This window comes from Sminthopsis crassicaudata, chromosome 1, assembly GCF_048593235.1.
Source record: "Sminthopsis crassicaudata isolate SCR6 chromosome 1, ASM4859323v1, whole genome shotgun sequence".
NCBI lineage: Eukaryota > Metazoa > Chordata > Mammalia > Dasyuromorphia > Dasyuridae > Sminthopsis > Sminthopsis crassicaudata.
This window is the reverse complement of record NC_133617.1, coordinates 623,379,826-623,400,746: the sequence shown is the minus strand read 5'-3', so window position 1 is coordinate 623,400,746 and position 20,921 is coordinate 623,379,826. Positions and strand designations below refer to the sequence as shown.

The 20,921-nt window shown below is 34.8% G+C and overlaps 1 protein-coding gene across 6 annotated transcripts in view; it reads right to left on the bottom strand.

The window, feature by feature from the left end:
* Positions 1-20,921, bottom strand: part of CPLANE1 (ciliogenesis and planar polarity effector complex subunit 1) — a 122,331-nt gene that overhangs the window by 60,528 nt on the left and 40,882 nt on the right. For all 6 annotated transcript variants that reach the window (XR_012484806.1, XM_074282632.1, XM_074282634.1 and 3 more), the window contains 8 exons: positions 20,009-20,147; positions 18,785-18,894; positions 18,467-18,625; positions 18,255-18,363; positions 16,186-16,471; positions 12,920-13,859; positions 3,811-3,974; positions 1,360-1,532 (listed from right to left, as the gene is read on the bottom strand). Coding sequence is in view for 5 of the 6 variants with exons in the window: in XM_074282632.1 (XP_074138733.1) it covers positions 1,360-1,532; positions 3,811-3,974; positions 12,920-13,859; positions 16,186-16,471; positions 18,255-18,363; positions 18,467-18,625; positions 18,785-18,894; positions 20,009-20,147 (2,080 nt within the window). In the remaining variant the exon portion in view is untranslated. The remainder of the gene's footprint in view (positions 1-1,359; positions 1,533-3,810; positions 3,975-12,919; positions 13,860-16,185; positions 16,472-18,254; positions 18,364-18,466; positions 18,626-18,784; positions 18,895-20,008; positions 20,148-20,921) is intronic.

The following is a 20,921-nucleotide window of genomic DNA, read 5'->3' as shown; positions in this document are numbered from 1 at the left end:
CTTATCCCTGACTATCTCCTCGACTGATTTCCCCATTCCCCACCAGTAAGGGTTAGTCTCCCTCTCAGACTATTGTAACACTCCATACGCGCCGCTCTGATGGACTTGGGTTCCACTTTACGCTGCTTTATCTTTATGTGTCACAACTCCCCTACTCCATTTTGTGAGCTCCATGGAGCAATTTTCTTCTACATTTTTTCTCTTTCACTCAGTGCCTAACACACATCATGCACCCGCCCAAAAGTAAATGGTTCAATGAATGCTTAATAAATTGAAATCACCATCACTTACCATAACTTTTATTTTTTTCTTTTTTTAAGTACAGAGACTTTTTCATTCTTTTTTTGAGTTTAAATTCCCTCCTTTCCTCATTGACAGGGCAAGAAAAACAAAACCCATTACAAATACCTATAATTATATAAAAACATATGGGCCGTGTTCATTAAAAAAAAAAAGAAATAATATGTTTTCATCTACCTTCCTGAGTCCATCAATTCCCTATCTGGAATTTATTATGAGTCTTTTGGAATTGCGGTCATTCAGAGATACTTTAAAGATGACTATTTATTTACAATATTGCTATTATTGTGAAGACTGAAAAGTAAGGCTTCATGAATTAGCACGCAGTTTCTGCACAAGGGCCATGCTAATTTTCTCGGCATAGTTCCAGCTTTAACATGTGCTCGAAGTAAATACTCATGAGTACTTTCGTCACTAGGATAGCAATTTTCTGGATTCTATTTTTTTTTAATTTAGAATTTTTTTTCCACAGTATATATGCATGAGTAATTTTTTTTAATATAACATTATCCCTTGTATTCATTTTTCCAAATTATCCCCTCTCTCCCCTAGATGACAGGCAATCCCATACATTTTACATGTGTTACAATATAACCTACATACAATATATGTGTGTAAATCCCATTTTCTTGTTGCACATTAAGTATTAGATTCCGAAGGTATAAGTAACCTGGGTAGATAGACAGTAGTGCTACCAGTTTACATTCACTTCCCAGTGTTCCTTCTCTGGGTGTAGTTGTTTCTGTCCATCATTGATCAGCTGGAAGTGAATTCTCTGGATTCTAAAAGCTCCAAGAGCTTTAGATCTAGGGATCCTGATCAACTGAGTCTAATCTAAAAGTCAAAACTTTTTCACACACATAGTCTAAGGAACATTGAAAGGTATAACAGGAAAAAATATGACACGTAGCCAAGATATTTTAGCCAAAAACATCTGTCTCCAACCTAACTAACATGAGTTCTTTAATAATAATCAAAATAATTTTAAGTTATAGTCTCTATAGTAAATACAATAACCATAATATTGTCTTAAAATTATCATCAGATTAATGAACTTACCTCTATAGTTTGGCATTTTCATTTCCTCTTGGGTAAATATTTCCATTTCTTCTGGGAGATCTTTGTCAAAATCTGTAAATTCTTTATCAGTTACTTGAGTAATAGAAATGCTCTCCTCAATGAGTTCTTTTATTTCAGGATCTTTTGATTGGATAGTTAGTCTATTGATAGAACTGTATCGGGAAAAAAATTACATATTAGATTTAGAATCAAAAATGTGACTTGATGAAAGTACTTTTTTTCCAAAACAGTTTGGTCACTGTTATTTTGTAATGGCAAAAAAGACATTCTTAGTTGTGAAAAGACCTGTACACAGAAACTCTAAGAATTCTAACTTATCCAATCCCTTTAAAAAAGGAGTCTTTTCTGTCATTCCTTAATGAATTCATAACCTACATACAGAAATGACTAAAAGTGTGACAAATAAAAAATATTATTAAAAACTAATTACTTATAATTTTTATGTAACCCAATAGGTTATATGTAAAAAAATATGCAAATCAGTCTACCTTCTCAGAAAGATTAATAACAGAAAAAATAAATGATTTTTTCATAATTTTAAAATAAATTATTAAGGAGTCCTCACCACTTATTATTAAAGTTAAAAAACATGCAAATTTAAAAGTTTTTGTACAAAGCTAATACAGACAAGAGTAGAAGGGAAACAATAAAGTGGGAAAACATTTTTACATTCAAGGGTTCTGATAGAGGCCTCGTTTCTAAAAATATGTAAAGAACTGACTCAAATTTATAAGAATTCAAGCCATTCCCCAATTGACAAATGGTCAAAGGATATGAACAGACAAGTTTCAATGAAGAAATTGAAACTATTTCTAGTCAAATGAAAAGGTGCTCCAAATCATTATTGATCAAAGAAATGCAAATTAAGACAATTCTGAGATACCATTACATACTTCTCACATTGGCTAAAATGACAGGAAAAGATAATGATGAATGTTGGAGGGGATGTGGGAAAACTAGGATACTGATACATTGTTGGTGGAGTTGTGATCAGATCCAACCATTCTGGAGAGCAATTCAGAACTATGCCCAAAATGTTATCAAATTGTGCATACCCTTTGATCCAGCAGTGTTTCTATTAGGATTATATCCCAAAGAGATCTTAAAAGAGGGAAAGGGACCCACATGTGCAAAAAAGTTTGTGGCAACACTCTTTGTAGTGGACAGAAACTGGAAAATGAACAGATGCCCATCAATTAGAGAATGGCTGAATAAACTGTGGTATATGAATGTTATAGAATATTATTGTTTTGTAAGAAATGATCAGCAGGATGATTTCAGTAAGGAGAGACTTACATGAATTGATGCTGAGTGAAATGAGCAGGACCAGGAGAACATTGTACACGGCAACAGCAAGATTATATGACAATCAATTCTGATGGACGTGGCTCTCTTCAACAATGAGATGATTCAGGCCAGTTCCAATGATCTTGTGATGAAGATAGCCATCACCCAGAGAGAAGACTGTGGAAACTGAGTGTGGGTCACAACACAGCATTCTCACTCTCTCTCTTGTTTGCTTGCATTTTGTTTTGCTTCTCTTTTTATTCATGTGTGGCATGATAATTGTATAAATATGTATACATATATTAGATTTAACATACATTCCTACCATGTTTAACATATATTGAACTACTTTCCATCTAAGGGAGGGTGTGGAGGAAAGGGAGGGGGGAATGGAAAACAGGATTTTACAAGGCCTAATGTTGAAGAATTGTCCACTATTTTGAAAATAAAAAAAAAAAAACTTTAATTTAAAAAAACATGTAAAAAGCAATCATTTAATCCTTTAGTCTCAAGTCCAGAAGTCTCTCCCATGCTACTAAAGGGAAGTTCTTTTTAAAAAAAAATTTTTATTATAACTTTTTATTGACACAACATATGCATGGGTAACTTTTTTTATAATATTATCCCTTGCACTCACTTCTGTTCTGACTTTTCCCTTCCCTCTCTCCACTCCCTGCCCTAGATGGCAAGCAGTCTTACACATATAGTATATCTTAGATACAATATATGTGTGCAGAACTGAACAGTTCTCTTGTTGCACAGGAAGAACTGAATTCTGAAGGTAAAAATAACCTGGGAAGAAAAACAAGAATGCAAACAGTCTACACTCATTTCCCAGCGTTCCTTCTCTGGGTGTAGCTGTTTCTGTCCATCATTGATCAATTGGAATTGGATTAGCTCTTCTCTATGTTGAAGATATCCACTTCCATCAGAATACATCCTCATACAGTATTGTTGTTGAAGTGTATAATGATCTCCTCGTTCTGTCATTTCACTCAGCATCAGTTGATGTAAGTCTCTCCAAGCCTCTCTGTATTCATCCTGTTGGTCATTTCTTACAGAACAATAATATTCCATAACATTCATATACCATAATTTACCCAACCATTCTCCACTGAAGGTAAGTTCTAATTAAAAACTTACTCCAAAAAGTTGTCATAAGGTCCATCATTATTATGGACTTCCTGAATTTCTTTTGCAATTGGCACTGATCCTGGACAGCCAATATCTACAGTGCTTTCTTTCTCAATATTGTCTTTCGTTTCAGGTAACAGCGCAGAAGGCACAGAATAACAATTCTCTGGAACCTAAAACAAAAATATTTATAATGTTTATTATTGTACCTTATTTTATTTAATTTTAAATACATAGAAATTTCAAAGATCTGTGTGATTCACTCCATATGACTTCCTCTACAATATATTCTTCATTGATTGCTAATTAGTTATAAATTGTCCATGATCAGAAAATTTAAAAGTTTTAGAAGCAGGATAGAAATGTATGACTTCCTCACTCCAAATCCATCACTCTCAATACTGTACCACACTAGCTCACTACTTAATCGATTTTGCATTTCATTCAAGTGTTCATGTCTCATGAGAATTAACAACATATATTATGAAGTTATTATAACTTATGTAGTATACTATATACGAGTCAATATTAGCCAAGAGTTAATACAATAATAGCAGAAGACACTCTACAGAGGTCTTTAATAAATGTTTTTGGAATCAAAATGTTAAATTTAAAGCTTCAAAAAAACCAAGAAGCAGTAAGATACTGTACCGTTGTATCATTAAGTATCTAATTCTACTAGATTTAGGATTAACCAACAGAAAATTAAATTTTCTATTTTTTTGTTGTTAATTCATGCAAAGAACATTTATTAATTACTCACTCCATAAGGAGCTCCAGCGGGACTCCAGAAGGAAAGGAAAACACAAAATAAGTAAAGAAATAAAAACAATGTACCTGATCTCAAGATCCTTATTATTTAGTAAGAGGAAAACAATATTTCAGGTAGTTAAATATATGACATATTAGACTTTGATAAGTTCCTAAGAACTAGATAAAGTGCTATGACATTAAATAAAAGGTAAAATGAGTTCTAGGTTTAAAGATCAGGGAAAGTTTTGACCTAAGAGTTCAAAGACAGAGAGGGCTCAAGAAAACTAGTAACAGCTTATAGTAGAGGAGGCCCCAGAGGTAACAGTGGACATGGTCCTCTAAATAAAAACAAACCTTTATCACACAGTTAATGGAAAATTAACATTTTTGGGAAATTCCATTGCTTTTTGGCCCTCCCTGCCCATTTGACAATGAGTCTAAGCCTGACACCACATTTCAGTTCTGCATAATCCCTGGGGACCCAGATCCCAGGACCTAAACTGTCCACAGTATCCTGGGGGGGGGGGGCAGAATATACACCATTTTTCTCTCACCTCACCACAACATCTGGCCCCTTCCTCCATTTCCAAGTCTTATATTAACCTAATTTCTCTTCTGCCTTCACTGTCCTGACTGCATAAGCTAGTTGGCCAATTCAAGTATGCATAATCCTTGTCTTTCAGACATTCAGTACTCTCAGATAGACTGAATGAATATAATAAAGATGACAATACTCCCCAAACTAATCTATTTATTTAGTGCTATACCAATCAGACTCCCAAGAAATTATTTTAATAACCTAGAAAAAATAACAACAAAATTCATATGGAAGAACAAAAGGTCGAGAATTGCAAGGGAACTAATGAAAAAAAAGTCAGAGGAAGGTGGTCTAAGTGTACCTGATCTAAAGCTATATTATATAGCAGCAGTCACCAAAACCATTTGGTATTGGCTAAGAAATAGACCAGTAGATCAGTGGAACAGATTAGATACAAAGGACAAAAAAGGGTACATCTATAGCAATCTAGTGTTTGACAAATCCGAAGATACCAACATTGGGGATAAAAATTCATTATTTGAAAAAAACTGTTGGGAAAACTGGAAATTAGTATGGCAGAAATTAGATATGGACCCACACTTAACACCATATACCAAGATAAGATCAAAATGGGTCCATGATTTAGGCATAAAGAATGAGATTATAAATAGATTAGAGGAACAGAGGGTAGTCTACCTCTCAGACCTGTGGAGGAGGAAGGAATTTATGACCAGAGGAGAATTAGAGATCATTATTGATCACAAAATAGAAGATTTTGATTACATCAAATTAAAAAGCTTTTGTACAAACAAAACTAATGCAAACAAGATTAGAAGGGAAGTAACAAATTGGGAAAATATTTTTAAAAGTAAAGGTTCTGACAAAGGTCTCATTTCCAAAATATACAGAGAACTGACCCTAATTTATAAGAAATCAAACCATTCTCCAATTGATAAATGGTCAAAGGATATGAACAGACAATTCTCAGATGATGAAATTGAAACTATATCCACTCATAGGAAAAAGTGTTCCAAATTACTACTGATCAGAGAAATGCAAATTAAGACAACTCTGAGAGCAATTTGGAACTATGCCCCAAAAGTTATCAAACTGTGCATACCCTTTGATCCAGCATTGCTGCTATTGGGCTTATATCCCAAAGAAATACTAAAGAGTGGAAAGGGACCTGTATGTGCAAGAATGTTTGTGGCAGCTCTTTTCGTAGTGGCCAGAAACTGAAAGATGAATGGATGTCCATCGAAATGGTTGGGTAAATTATGGTATATGAAGGTTATGGAATATTATTGCTCTGTAAGAAATGACCAGCAGGAGGAATACAGAGAGGTTTGGAGAGACTTACATCAACTGATGCTGAGTGAAACGAGCAGAACCAGAAGATCACTGTACACTTCAACAATGATATTGTATGAGGATGTATTCTGATGGAAGTGGATATCTTCAACATAAAGAAGATCCAACTCACTTCCAGCTGATCAATGATGGACAGAAACAACTACACCCAGAGAAGGAACACTGGGAAGTGAATGTAAACTGTTAGCACTACTGTCTATCTACCCAGGTTACTTATACCTTTGGAATCCAATTCTTAACGTGCAACAAGAAAATTGGATTTACACACATATATTGTATCTAGGTGATACTGTAACACATGTAAAGTGTATGCGATTGCCTGTCATCAAGGGGAGGGAGTAGAGGGAGGGAGGGGAAATTTTGGAAAAATGAACACAAGGGATAATGTTATTTTTAAAAATTACTCATGCATATATACTGTCAAAAAAATTTATAATTATAAAATTAATTTTAAAAAAATCCTTGTCTTTCATTTGTCATTCTTTGTTCTACCAAGACTTCTACCTCAACAATTCTCAAGCTTGGGGTCACTCCATTATCCACTCCACAGAGTCACAGGATTCAAGAGGGAAATTATCCTCAGCACACATTTGTTCAAACCTATACATAAAAAAGAATTCTGGGGGGAAGACGACAGAGTAAATTCCAAGCTCTCCAGATTTTCCCCACAAACAAACCTCAGCGCCAACATGGGCTGGGGAAAAACAAAAAAGACTTGGGGTAGAACAGGTGCCCTTCTGGGACAACCCAAAAAGAAAGAATCCCAGGACCAGGTTTAAGTGCTGCAGTAAGAAACAAGTGAGGAGCCCTGGGGCTAGCTAGGAACTTTAACTTCCCAGACAGCATGGGGAATGGAAGTCTGAGCTGGGTAAGACTGAGGGAACCTTGGCTGATTAGGACCTCCAGGCCCAGCTGTGCTGCAGGGATGCTGTCCTGGGGCAGAAGGGACCAGCACACTAATTGAGGGCAGAAGCCGTGTGGCAGAGACCCTGCTGGCTGTGGGCACTTGTTGGGGGGAAAGGAGTGGCAGTGAGGATGGCACTTTGGGCTCCAGGATGGAGGAGAAAACTGAAGTAAACTAGACTTACTGTCTCCCCTACCTCAGGATACTTAGATTAATAGTTCTTATTTAGGAAAAAAAAAAGAAGAAGAAGAAGAAGAACAGGCAAAGAAAGACTCCAACCATGGAAATTTACTATGGGAACAGGGAAAACTAGGATTCAATTTCAAAGGAGGACAATTAAATAAAAAAAAAACTTCTTCTACCCCAAAGAATAACACTAAATGCCTTCCTGTCCAGAAATAATTTATAGAAAAATTTTAAAAAGACTTCAAAAATCGAATGAAAGAGGCTAAGGAAAAATGTGTGTGTGTGTGTGTGTGTATGTGTATAAAATAAGAACCATCCAAGAAAACCAAGATTATTTTTAAAAGTTAACCAACTAGAAAAGGAGAGAGTCTTCAAAAAGAAAATGATTCTTAGTGAAGGGGAAGCCAGTGAATCTATAAAGACCAAGAAATAACAAAACAAAATATAAAGAATGAAAAAAATTGAACATAATGTGAAACATTAAAAAAAAATCTGGAGTGAGCAAAAAGAGAAAACATACAAATAAGTGAAGTACCTGAAAGCTGTGACCAAAAAAAAAAAAAAAAAAGAATCTTGACACAATAAAGCAAAAAATAATCAACTTGTCCTGGAGTGATAGAACAAGAAGGCAAAGGAGAAACAGAAAAAATCCACTGATCATGACCTCAAAGAAATCCTACATGGAAAATACATAGGAATATTATTGCTAAATTTCAAAAGCCCCAGATTGAAAAGAAAATTTTATAAGAAATAAAATAAATAATATATGCTTGAACTACCAATTAGAATTATAAAAGATTTATCAGCAGCTTCAATAAAAAACTGCAGGTGTTAGATTTTATTTATATACATATATATCATCGATCAAAATAATTAGGTCTGTGGCCAAAAATATCATATCCAGCAAAATTAAAAATTTTGAAAGACAAAATGGACATTCAATGAATTTGCAGATTTTCAGACCTTTGTCTCAAACTAAATTCAATAGAAAATTTAACATATAAAAGTCAACATCAAGGGAAGCAATATAGACAAATTGTTCATATTCTTTACATGGAAATGTAAACCATTTATTTAAAAATGACATCAGCAATAGGGTAGCTAAAAAGAAAGACTGGGGCAGAGTTGAGAATGAAGTAAATATAAAAAGCAAAACTATGTAGAAAAAGGTAAAAATATTAATTAAGCTATATGAATGAGTTGCAGAGGAAGAGCCAACACAGAAGTATTAGAGGGAGGAGGTGAGCTGGTAATACTGAAAACCTACTCACATAAGGAGTGGGTTAAATAGGGAAATAGATATACACACAGACACACAATGAAAGGTATTTATAAAGGATATTTATAAAATTTATAAAGAAATAAGGGGGGAAGGAACAAGATAAGGAGTATTTCTAGTGAAATGGACAAATGACTGGGTCCTCCTCAGTCCTGGGTTAGAGGGGCCTCAGGCTTATAGGAAAATATTGCTTAAACTAAATTAAGGGAAGAGTTTTTACAAAGTGCTTGCTCAACTACGTTCAGACAGAATGCTTGTCTAACAATGTCAGACATCCTATAGCCCCCTATTTTTCCCCTTGTAAGCGGAATGTCGAGTCACTGTAACCGCAAGGCTGAACAAGGATGCTTATAAGCCTGTCTCTACTTCTGTTCGTCATGGAACTCTACCTGAGAGGTCCTTCCTTCCCAGCTGGTAAATAAACGCTCTCTAAATTACAAACACCTTGGCTGTCCTGAATTTTATTGTCTGGGCTATCTCACTAGAATGGTGTGTAGATTTATGTTAGTGGGAAAAGGTGTGTAGATTAATGGGGAAAAGATATATAGAGAGGGAAAAGGTGGCATAGGATAAAGTAGAGCAGAGAAGAGTGTTTAGAATAATGGGAGTGAGATAAATTCTGACCATTAATGGGAATGGGATAAAGAGGGGAAGAAAACGGTAGAAGAAAAAAGAGACGGGCTGTTGGGTAGGGGAAGGTTAATTAAGAGCAAGATAAGTTAAGGTGTAGAATAAATGTGTGTGTGTGTGTGTGTGTGTGTGTGTATAGATATATGTATGTTTGTAGGTAGATGTAAGGGTGTGAATATATATATATACATGCATACATACATACATCTACACATATGTACACATGCATCTAAAACAATACTAATATGGGTAACATAATATAGATTTCTCTCTTGTCTGAATCTTTAAGTTTGACTTTGATATCAATAATTATTAGCCCTAGATGGTTTAAAAAAAAATCCATGAACTATTGCTTCATTTGAGCTCACTAAACATATGTTACTGGCAGCAAGGTTACATGAGCAACAAAACATAACCCATCCCACAGCCCAGGCCCACGTCCCTCTTTTTAGTACCACAGAGATCCAAGCTCCAAGTCATAAAAATTTGCTACAGCCTCCATAGCTACTCTCATGGCAGGATTCTGAACCCTTCAGTAAAGTAGAGGGCTCAAACGCTTCCTCTTAGAGCCGAAATGAGCTAAACTGCAAACAAGAGGAATCAATTCAAGCTGCAATGGCACCAATATGGCAGTGCTGTGCGCTGCTCGGCCAGAGAATTGGGAAACAAAGAAAGAGGACGAGATATCAAGAGGAAGCAGGAGGAGGGCGATCCACTAAACCTGAGGGAAAGAGGCCAGCATTCAGCTGGGGTCAGTTCTATTCCCCACAAAAGTCACTGGATCAGCTAGCTAGCACAGTGGACGGAGCACCAGGTCTAGAGTCAGGAAGGTATAAGTTCAAACCCAGCCTCAGACATTTATTCATTATGTGACTCTTGGGAGTTACTTAACCCCTATTTACTCCGGTTCCTCATCTGCAAAATAAGGACACAATAAAGAAGAAAATATCAAACTGCTCTAGTATCTGCCAAAAAACCATCATGGACAAGTCCACAGGGTCACATAAAGCCAGACATGAATGAAGAATTGAATAACAACAAAAAAGTTGCTGAGGGCAGAGATCTAAGTTGTTGAGCTTTTAATAGCCTCGAATGGGAAGAGGCAGAGATATTTTAAAATCAGAGGGAAAGGCATCAGAAACTAAAGAACAAAAGAAAATAAGGGAAGAAAAAAAACTGGAACTATCAAAGATCTCGGGAGTAAAAGAACTCAAAAGTCCTTAAGTATAAACAGATAAACCAAGAAGAAAAAAATTAACAACAAAAGGAAAGATGGTCTTCAGAGCTATTAAACAAGTTCAGTTTACTGAATGAATGAAATACTGTTTTAAAAAAAGATAAATGATTCAACACATGATGAGACAGAGAATCTTGTTGATTTTGATAACATGGAACTATAACACCTTTTCTTTAATGATTTAAAATGCAATAAGAATTGTAAGACTAGAAATTATAGCCTGCAAAGCAGAAATAATTAACAAAATAAAAAAGCTTACATGTGAGAGAGCAATCTCACTATTGAAACAAAAGAAAGGATAACTGATTGGCTATGCAAAAATGCAGAAGTGAAAGACAATAAAGAAGAGAAGCAAAAAGCAATAACATTAAAAAAAAAAAAAAACCAACCACCACCATATTTTCTATTCCAGTAAAACACTGAATCTGAAGACGGAATATGTAAAAGCAACTCATGCCATTCTGGACATCTCTGCTCTGCAAGGGTTTCCTGCTGGTATCTTAAATGTAGCATGTTTAAAATTCAACCACATCTCCCCTCCACCAAACCTGTTCCCCCTAACAAACTCCCTGCCTAATTTTATTATGTTGCTAACCCTTTATAGTTAGTGGCCCAAATGTCACCTGGGCTCAAAAAGTTATCTTTGACTTTTTCCTACTTATATTCAATCTGTTGCCAAATCCTAGTAAAAACAAATCAGGATTCTATCCCCTCCTCTCTATTCATATTGTCATCACCCTTCCATCAAGGACTCTTATCTGGACTGGCACAAGTTTTAGCTCATCCTCACAAGCTTATTTACCTCCAGTCTTCCCCTTCTCCAATTTGAAATAGATGCTATTGCCAAAATAATCTTAATGCAAAGGTATGTGTTGAGGACCACCCATAGTGTGGAACCCAGAAAGCCTATAAGGGTTAAAGGGGACTGCACCAAAAAGGGGTACGTTGATTCTCCAAGCCTCTGCAGCTATGGATCATAGCACACTATGAGAAACTAAGGGAATGTTTTATTTTCACAGAGTTAAGGAGTTGCAAATCAGCCTTTTCTGTTATCTTAAAGACTTTGAGTTGGCAGGCTCACAGGAAAACAACATGACCCTGACAATCAGAGATATCTGTCTAGAGGTCATAAAACATATTCACTGATGCAGGTGTTGTTTATGAAGAAATGATGCTTTTCTCTTGCAGTACATGCTGTTTTTAATAACCAATACATATTGTGTACAGGGATGAAATAAATCAGAGGTTCAGAGTTTGTCACTGTAACTTCCTCTTGTCTCCTTGTATCACTATCATCCTCTCATATGTCATTCTGCTGGATCCCCACAGCCACTAACAGGTGGCTCCCATAACAGGTATGGCCATGTCACCCCTCAGTTCAAAAATCAAAAATCATCTTATATCCTCAATTACTTAGGAGAAAATACAAATTAAAAATTTTTAAACTCTATAACCAATCCATCTTCCCAGCCATTTTCACATTAATTTGTTTACATTATTTTATATTAATTACTTTAAGTTAATTCACTCTACAATAATTATGAAACAAAGGCTATTCGCCCAAGTCTTCATGTAGCTTCTCTTCCAGCTCTCTACACTTACATATGCCGCCCCTTTAGAACACACACCTCTTTTGTTTTTTTGTTTTTTCCATTATTAAAGCCTTCTATCCTTCCAGGCAATATTTATTTCAATAAATCTTTATCCTTCTCTGCCACTTTCCCCCTCAAAAAGCAGTATTCTTCTTCCACTTCCTTAAAGCACAGTGTCAGGTAGTCATTTAGTGAACAGAAAACTGCTATTGGACTGAAGTTTAAGTCAACCTCTGACACCAGCAGTGTGACTCTGGGCAAGGCATTCAGCCTTCTAAGCACACTTCCTCACATAATATGGTGACAAGACCACCGTTCACAGCACTGTTGTTGAAAACCAAATCAAATATATACATATAGAGAGATATAGATATAAAGCACTTTGAAAAGCTTAATGAATGCCTGCCATCATCATCATCATCATCATCATCATCATCATCATCATCATTATATTCTATCCTATTATCACATTCATGGTATACATGTCATAGCCCCTGATTAGCCTGTGAACTCCCAAAGGACAAGAGCTATTTTTTTTCATCATTTCCAATACCTGGTATGTAATATTGAGCATAACATAAATGATGTATCACATTCACTTGGCAAAAAATATCAAGTATTTCCTTACCTCACAGATTACACCATCTGTTTTCTGTACAAAGTATGATTGTTCTAAAAGCCACAGGGATGTAAGAATGGCAGCTGCTGAGGTCCTCACCCGTATGACAGGGCTGTCCTGGCAGGATGCTTCAGGTTTAGTGGAGTCATATAGCAATCTTCTATCAGACCATCTTATCATCCATTCCAGTAGTTTTGCTATACTGCCAAATTTGTTCTTTAGTTCTGAAGAAAGTTCTTCATGTGGAATAATATCATTCCACTGAACTGCTTTGTAAGTGAATTTTGTAGTCTTAAAGTTTGGTGGAAGAACACCTTGCTTTGGTAATTTGTGGGACATGGGTAAGTCTCTATTATCATCTTTGATTCTGTACATCGATTTTTCTTTTAAGCCAAACAAGCCTCTCTTTCCCATGCTTTTATTTACTTCATTCAAAGAGTTTTGTAGAAAAGCTCTTGGCCCTTGAACAGCTAATATTGAAGGTGAAGGTGTCTGATTTCCCAAATTTTTGAAGTTTTCACTATTTAAAGTAGACGATTTTTCAGATTCACAAGATTCAGGAACAATAACAAAGCAGGAGCCAGCTCTGAACACATTCTGAATTGTGGGTTTGCCCTGACGACGTTTTAATGTTGTGTGAACATCAAAAAGCAAAGAATTAAGTTCATGTTCCTTAAGAAGGGCTGAAAAGCTACTTAGAAAAGGAATACCAGGATTATTAGAACCAACCAGATCTTTTTCAAGTACATAACTCAAGAATAGATCAAGGAATTTAATATATTCATCATCATCACGTTCAAATTCCCAAATACCTACTATAGGAACTTCGTTTTCTCTACATATATTTTCATGATCACTTTTCCTTTCAGGGCATTCTTCTGAACTGAATTTTTTCTTCTTACTGTCCTGATTACTAGTCAACGTGAATTCTGCATGATTCTGGGCATTCCTATAACAAAATATATTTAAAAAAATTTAATTCAAACTAATCCTTCATTACTGACAAAGTTTCTTTGGGTCTTAATTCCCTATCTATAAAAGAGGGAATAATGAAGAGTAAGATAGGGTGTTGATGATGATGATCCCATCAAAGACTCTTTATAATTTTTAAAAATTAATGATTCGCTGACATATAAAACATAAAAGACAATAAGGGAGAAATTTGTAAAGTGAGATTAAAAATTACATAACAATACATAAAATCTACCAAGAGACAATCCTTTAATGACCATCCCACTCATCACCACAGCAGCTTTTCCAAAAAATTTGATCCCTTTTTAAACCTCTCACGGTCCCCTTCCCTTCACTCTCTTGGCTGAGAGCCTTGCCTCATATTTCAATGAAAAAAAATTGAGTGCATTTACTTCTCCCCCTCCCCAATCTTAGGATGCCATCTGCTACAATATACACAAATGATCCTGTCACATTCCACCTTCTCCCACAGACTGCTCTCTCACTAATCTTCAATCTATTTCTATCTACTGATTGCTTTCCTACTGCCTACAAACACACTCACCATTCCCCATTTACAAAAACTCCTTACTTGGATCCATCTATCCATTTCCGTTGGTTATTGTCTAATCTCTCTCCTCCTTTGTGTAATTAAACTCCCTGAAAAAGTCATCAGTGCTTCCACTCCCTTCCACTCTGAAGTCTCAGAAGTCTTGCTTCCAATCTCATTCAATGAAGACTGTCCCCAATGAGAGTTGGCTTTTCTCAAGCCTCATCATTTTTAATCCCTGTGTAACCTCATGCTCCGCTCCTTGATATTTTCTTTCTAGATTTCTATGAAATTGCCTCATCAAGGTTTTACTCCTCCTACTCTGACCACAACTTCTCATCTCCTTTACTAGATCTTCATCCTAGTCTCACTTAACACCCACAGATATCCCATAGTGCTTTGTCCTGAGTTCTCTTTTCTTCTCTCCCGATATTATTTCTCATCACCTGAATCTCAGATCTAATTGACTAGACCTAAGTTCTCATAACCTCCAGACTCCCATCTCCAGCTGTCCACTGAACATCAAACTGGATGTCCCACAGACATCTTAAATCTGACGTATACAAAACTGAATCCCCCCCCCAGCACTCCCTTCTTCCTAAATTCCCTACTGCTATGAGGATATCCCTATCCTCCAAGCCCTCTAGGCTTCCAGTCTGGGTGTTACACTCAACTGCCCACTCTCTCTGATATCCAGTCTGATACCAGGCCTTTCCACTTTTACCTCTGCACTAATTTTTGCCCACTTCTCTGCTGTTACTACAACCAACCCCAAAGCAGCCACTCATCCACTCAAACCTGGGCACCTGCAACAGGTCTCCCTCAACTCCATTTAGCCAACAATTACAAAGTAATTTCTTTTTTTTTTTTCCCTGAGGCTGGGATTAAGTGACTTGTCCAGGGTCACACAGCTAGGAAGTGTTAAGTGTCTGAGACCAGATTTGAACTCAGGTCTTCCTGACTTCAGGGTTGTGCTATCCACTGTGCCACCTAAATGACCCTCAAAAGTCATTCTTCATTTTACCACTTTAAAAGTGGTAAAAAATATGAATAAGCACTTACCAAAAGAATATGTAACTATTAAAAATCACAGTAATGTTCCAAGTCACTTTTAATAAGAAAAATGAAAACCAAAACAACTCTGAGGTTTTCTTCATTCCCAGCAAATTGGCAAAGATAACAAAATAGAGATTCACAATGGAAAGGCTGTGAAGAGATAGGCACACTAACATATTCTTAGAAGAGCTATGAATTAACAAAACAAGTCTGGAAAGTAATTTGTAATTATGCAAATAAAATGACTAGAATGTCCAAATCCTTTGATCCAGAGATTCTACTGTTAGGTATATATTATCAGTAATAAAAAGAAAGTCTCCACATACACCAAGCATTTTTGGAAGTGACATGTAACAGAAAACAATATAGTTGCTCAAAAACTGAGGTACAAATTGAGGCTAAATAGTAGTAAAAGAATATAATCAGATATTACTCTGCTGTATAAATGACAAATGTTACATTTACATGAATATGCAAAATAGATATAACAATGTAAAGGAAAGAAAGATGACAAAATAATTAAAATTAAATGTTATGAAAGCAGAACAGGAAAGTGTAGCAAGCTCTTAACTCAAAACTTTTCCAAAAAGTTCTAGAAAATGCATGAGACTAAAATTGTGAGGGGAAAATAAAAGAAAAAAGTCATCTAGCCAAATTGGTATAGGAAGACAGAATGAGAGAGGTTTATACACAATAATTCTGATCTAAATTTGCTTACTTTCTTTTTTTTTCAGATGGCAAAGCTTCTGAGAATGTATCTATGGTCTCTGCATCACTATGAATCAGGGAATTTTCTATGTCAGTGAGAGTGCTTCTGCTCAAACTGGTCCCAAGGGAAAATCGGTCATAAGTATGAATTTTATTATCTACATTCTCTTCTTCAGGGGGTTCCCAAATATTCATTTCAAAAGGGCCTATATTCCTCCTTACTCGTTTCAGAGCTTTCACTCTCATTTTGTAAATAGAATGCATGATAACAGACATCATTTCCTCAGTTTGTGGACCTAAGAGGGAAAGAATAATCAGAGAATTGAAAGTTACATTCAACAAATAAATGTTTAAGAGGATATACAAATATCTATTTCACTGGCAGAAAAAAGAAAAATGGGGGAACAGATTTGTGACCCTCCAGCTCCAGTAGAGCTGGAGTATTATTAAAGGTAAAATGGTGTAGAAGGATTGCAAATCAATGTTCATTCAGCATGTAATCCATACTTTAAGGAAAGAGATGGAGAACAGAGTGCCTCAAGTAAACAATAAAAATTATCAAAGATTAGAAAAGAAGCGACTTAAAGGTTAAAAAAAGTTAACATTGGTGTAATGAAACCAAAGATATAAGACTACAAAGCATAGACGACTTTCTAAAATAAATGAGAAGTAACCAAAAGATTGAACAAAGCATTTTTCAAGAGAAACAGTGCAAATATAGACAATATTTACGACAAATTAACTGATGTAGAATTAAACACAAGGAAAACAATATATAGGATTACATAAGAACACTACTAAAAAAAAGCTAAATGCTATGTAATTAACAAAGACTAATTTTGACCTAGAAAAGGGATAAAGAAATGTTCCTAGCTCCTCTCATTCATAGGTAGAGACTATGAATATAAAATGCTACATCAGCTACATCAGGGACTTAGTCACTGTCTTGGATTTACAATTTTGCATGTCGACTTTTTTTGTTATAATAAAAGAATCCCTAAGGAAAAAAAGAAAGGTATTGGGGAATTTAGGAGAAAAGAGAAGGGAAAAGTACAGAAAGATAGAAGGACTAAATCCCAAAATGACTCTGATATAAAACAAACAGCATTAATAAAACTCTCTTACAATGTATTTTTTATTTATATCCCCAGGCAGTGCCACAGTGCCCAAAAGGCCAAAGTGGCTGGCCTTTTAATAAAATTAGTTTTTTTTAATTCATTGAATGATATAGATATAATAATTGATAATGATATAATTATTATTAGATGTTAAAGAATTGTGTTCCACTAGAACTGAGGAACAAGAGGAAAAAGTTCTTCAAGTAAACAAAAAGAAACAAGGAATTAGTTTCTTATTATTAGTATGATAAATACTTCAAGAGAATATATAGAAGAGAAATTATAGTAGCTATCTCTAGAAATCTTTTAAAAAATTAACATATTTTAATCTGGTCTGGACATTCAGTAGATTTTATATTATAGATAATGACTTATAAACTTGTAATAATAAGAATAAATGACTTTGTAGCAAGATGTTTTTCAGACTAAAGATAGTTCAAAGCTTATTGATTTAAAAAATGTTAATAATGTTGGAATGACTAAATTACCATACTTGGAAAATGAAAAATAATTAAGAACACATGATACCTTCTAATTCTTTTTTTTTGATTTCCACATGATCACCTGTTCTGCAAAAAATATATTCATATAATAAAATCTATAGGGTGTTCCCTGGTCCAACCACTTCATTTTACAGAAAAGAAAACTGGGAAGCAGAAAGGACCAGAGCAGCCATACAACTAGTAAATGACAGAGCCAGGAGACAAAATGCTGTTCCATGACTCCAAATTCAGCATTTTTTCCATTAACCAATACTGGACTTAAATCTTCATAGAGAATATTCTAATGGAGATAAATTAAGAGAAAATAGGATAATATAATTAGCTCCTCCCAGATTATTTTACCTTCTAATTTTCTCCATCTCTACTAAACAACAGATTCAGAAAAAAGCACTGTCTACAGATTAAAAATCATAATCCTTAGCAATTTAATATCAAACAAAATCAAGAAATCACATTACCTTTCACAGTACAATGTCTGAGTCTCTGCTGAAGAGAATTATATTTATCTCTTAAAGGTACTCTTACATCTTCAGAATTGGGAAATGCTTTCACCAAAATTTCTGCCACCTAGACAAAAATAAACTTATTTTAGTTCCGTAAGCAAAAAAGTAACAACAAAGTCAAAGTCTTTCAAAGTTTCATTTTTTTTTACCAATGCTTAAATTTTTACCTTTCTGGTAGGTGGTAGTTCTCCAATAAGACTCAAAATTATATCCTGCACAAGTTCTTCAATATTCATAAACCTAGAAAAAGGTAACATTCTACATGCCCATTCCAGGGCACTGAGACAGTGCTCTACCATACAAGGATCAAACTCCAACTCCATATCCTAGAAAGAATTTATAAAAGAGAGATTCTGGAAATATTTTTCTCTGTTCAGTAAAATCATTTTTTATTTTAAAATGAGAGTAAAACTATTTAGAACAATTTCATAAAATTATCTAATGAATTCAATATCACCACTAATTTTTACTATAAATATGAATACCTTTTTCTTTTCCATATTTTCTCTTGCTATCTGATATTGTCTACAATTGTATGACAACTTTTCCCGGACATGAAGCATCCAACAGAGAGCACAGAGTTCTCTAAAGCAACCTGAATCAAAAATAGTTGAGTAACTGACAAATATTAGTCAATACACACTCATATCTTTGCATTGAAGAGATATACAGAATGTTTCAAAAGTCTTAATGAAGTTTTAAACTAGTAAAGCATATAAATGCTAAGTGTGTTAAATGCCAAGGTGCTAAGTGTTACAGTATGCTAAGACTTTTGAAACACTTTGTAAAAATTATATTATGTGAATATCTTTTAGATCATCACATAAACTCCAGTGAGCTCACCAGATAAGGAATTCCCAGTACCAATATAGATTAATATTCTGTAACTTACAATCTAGAGAACTAGTAGGGAATTGCAAGATGCCTTTACTCAGGATCACACGGACAGTATGCCAGAGGCAAGTGTTAAGTCTACATCTTCTTGACTCTGAGGACCAGCTAAGAGAGCCACATTTCCAAAGTCTAGCACTTTTTACCATCTAAGAGTGCTTTCCTTAGAGACAGACTATATAAAAAGTATTTTAAAAATGATGAAAAACATTGCAATTTCCAAATGATAGAGGGGACAAACTGGATTCCAGGCATCCTCTCTAACCTCTAACCCTGATGCTGAATTCTGCCTTTCCTTTATTCCTACATCAAAAGGTAGGCATGTGAAGAATGAGACCTAAAAAAATATTTTTTAATCTTAAAAAAGGAGAAAATTAACAATTATAACCAGTTTCCTCCTTAAAATGAAAAATTTAAGCTAGATCATTTCTAAAATTCCCATCTAATTGAAAATTTTATAAACACAGTGTCACCTCAAAAATAAACTGTTATTCAAACCACAATCACAAGCACTATTTAATGGCATAAGACCAATTTATAGAAACTATGGCCCCAATTATGTACATACCCTTGAATGCTGACATTATAAATTTAAAAGTTCTAACAATGACAGTAACTAAATTTTAAAATATTTTGAAAAGTAGCAACATAAAATAAACATATTGTAAAATATGAAATAATATATGTAGAAGACAAAAGATGCTCTATTTTATTATCTTTTTAAGTTTTTTTTTAATTTGGAAAAGTCCCTCACCACAAGCAGTTCCTCTTTAGGTTTAAATCAAATTATAAATCATTAAGTTCATATGACTACAAACCTATTGTTTTACAAGAAACTTCATCAAGTTTTTGGTCTTTAGGGGTTCCAGGTTGATAGAATGCCAAACCAACTTTACAATAATGAAGCAAAGACTCTGGAAAGGGACTCATTAAAGGAAGGGAGCCTTTAATTCGAATCTGGAAAGAGAAAAATGATTTTTAAAAATTAATATTACGGAATTTAGAAATCATTGGTATATTAGATTTCACAGGAATCACTGTGGCCCTAAGAAAATATGAGCGGCGAAGGGGAGACTACAAGAGTAACCAGGGAACAGGACTACATATTTGTAAAACAAAGCAAGTTTGTGGAGTTCACCAAAGAAGGCTGCCTCTTCTGCTAAGGAAGATATTCAGGGAGGGGATAGTGCTTTTTAAAAGGCTGGAAAAGAGTGGGTGTGAGGTAAAAGTTGATTGGTTCAAGTCCATCTCCCTGGAACTCAAGACTAATCTATGTTATAAACTATATACCTGTTTACTCAGTTTCAGGATTAAGGGTTTCTTCAAAACAGGATGGAGGGGTGGGCAAAGGTGGCTAGGTTGTTTCTTAGAACAAGTTGCATAAATAGGATACCAGGACATGTCACATTTTGGGTTACTAGTATTATAATAAACATGTGGAAGAGTACAGACACATAGGGTAAACAAAATGAAATAATTTTGAAAATGGAGGTGCTCTGGAGCCATGCAAACATGTAATTTAATCAAATAGAAAGGAAAATGAGACTATGATAAAATTTTGCCATAAACATACAGTTAAAGTTTTTCTGAAATCAATTATACTTTTTTTTAATTGCCTTATCATTTAAATTATTCTGAAGCTTACAAATTTTTTAAAGAGAAAAAATCCATCTAATCAAATTACTTGTCTTATTTTTTTCATCATCTCCTAAACAAGGAAAACATTATTTA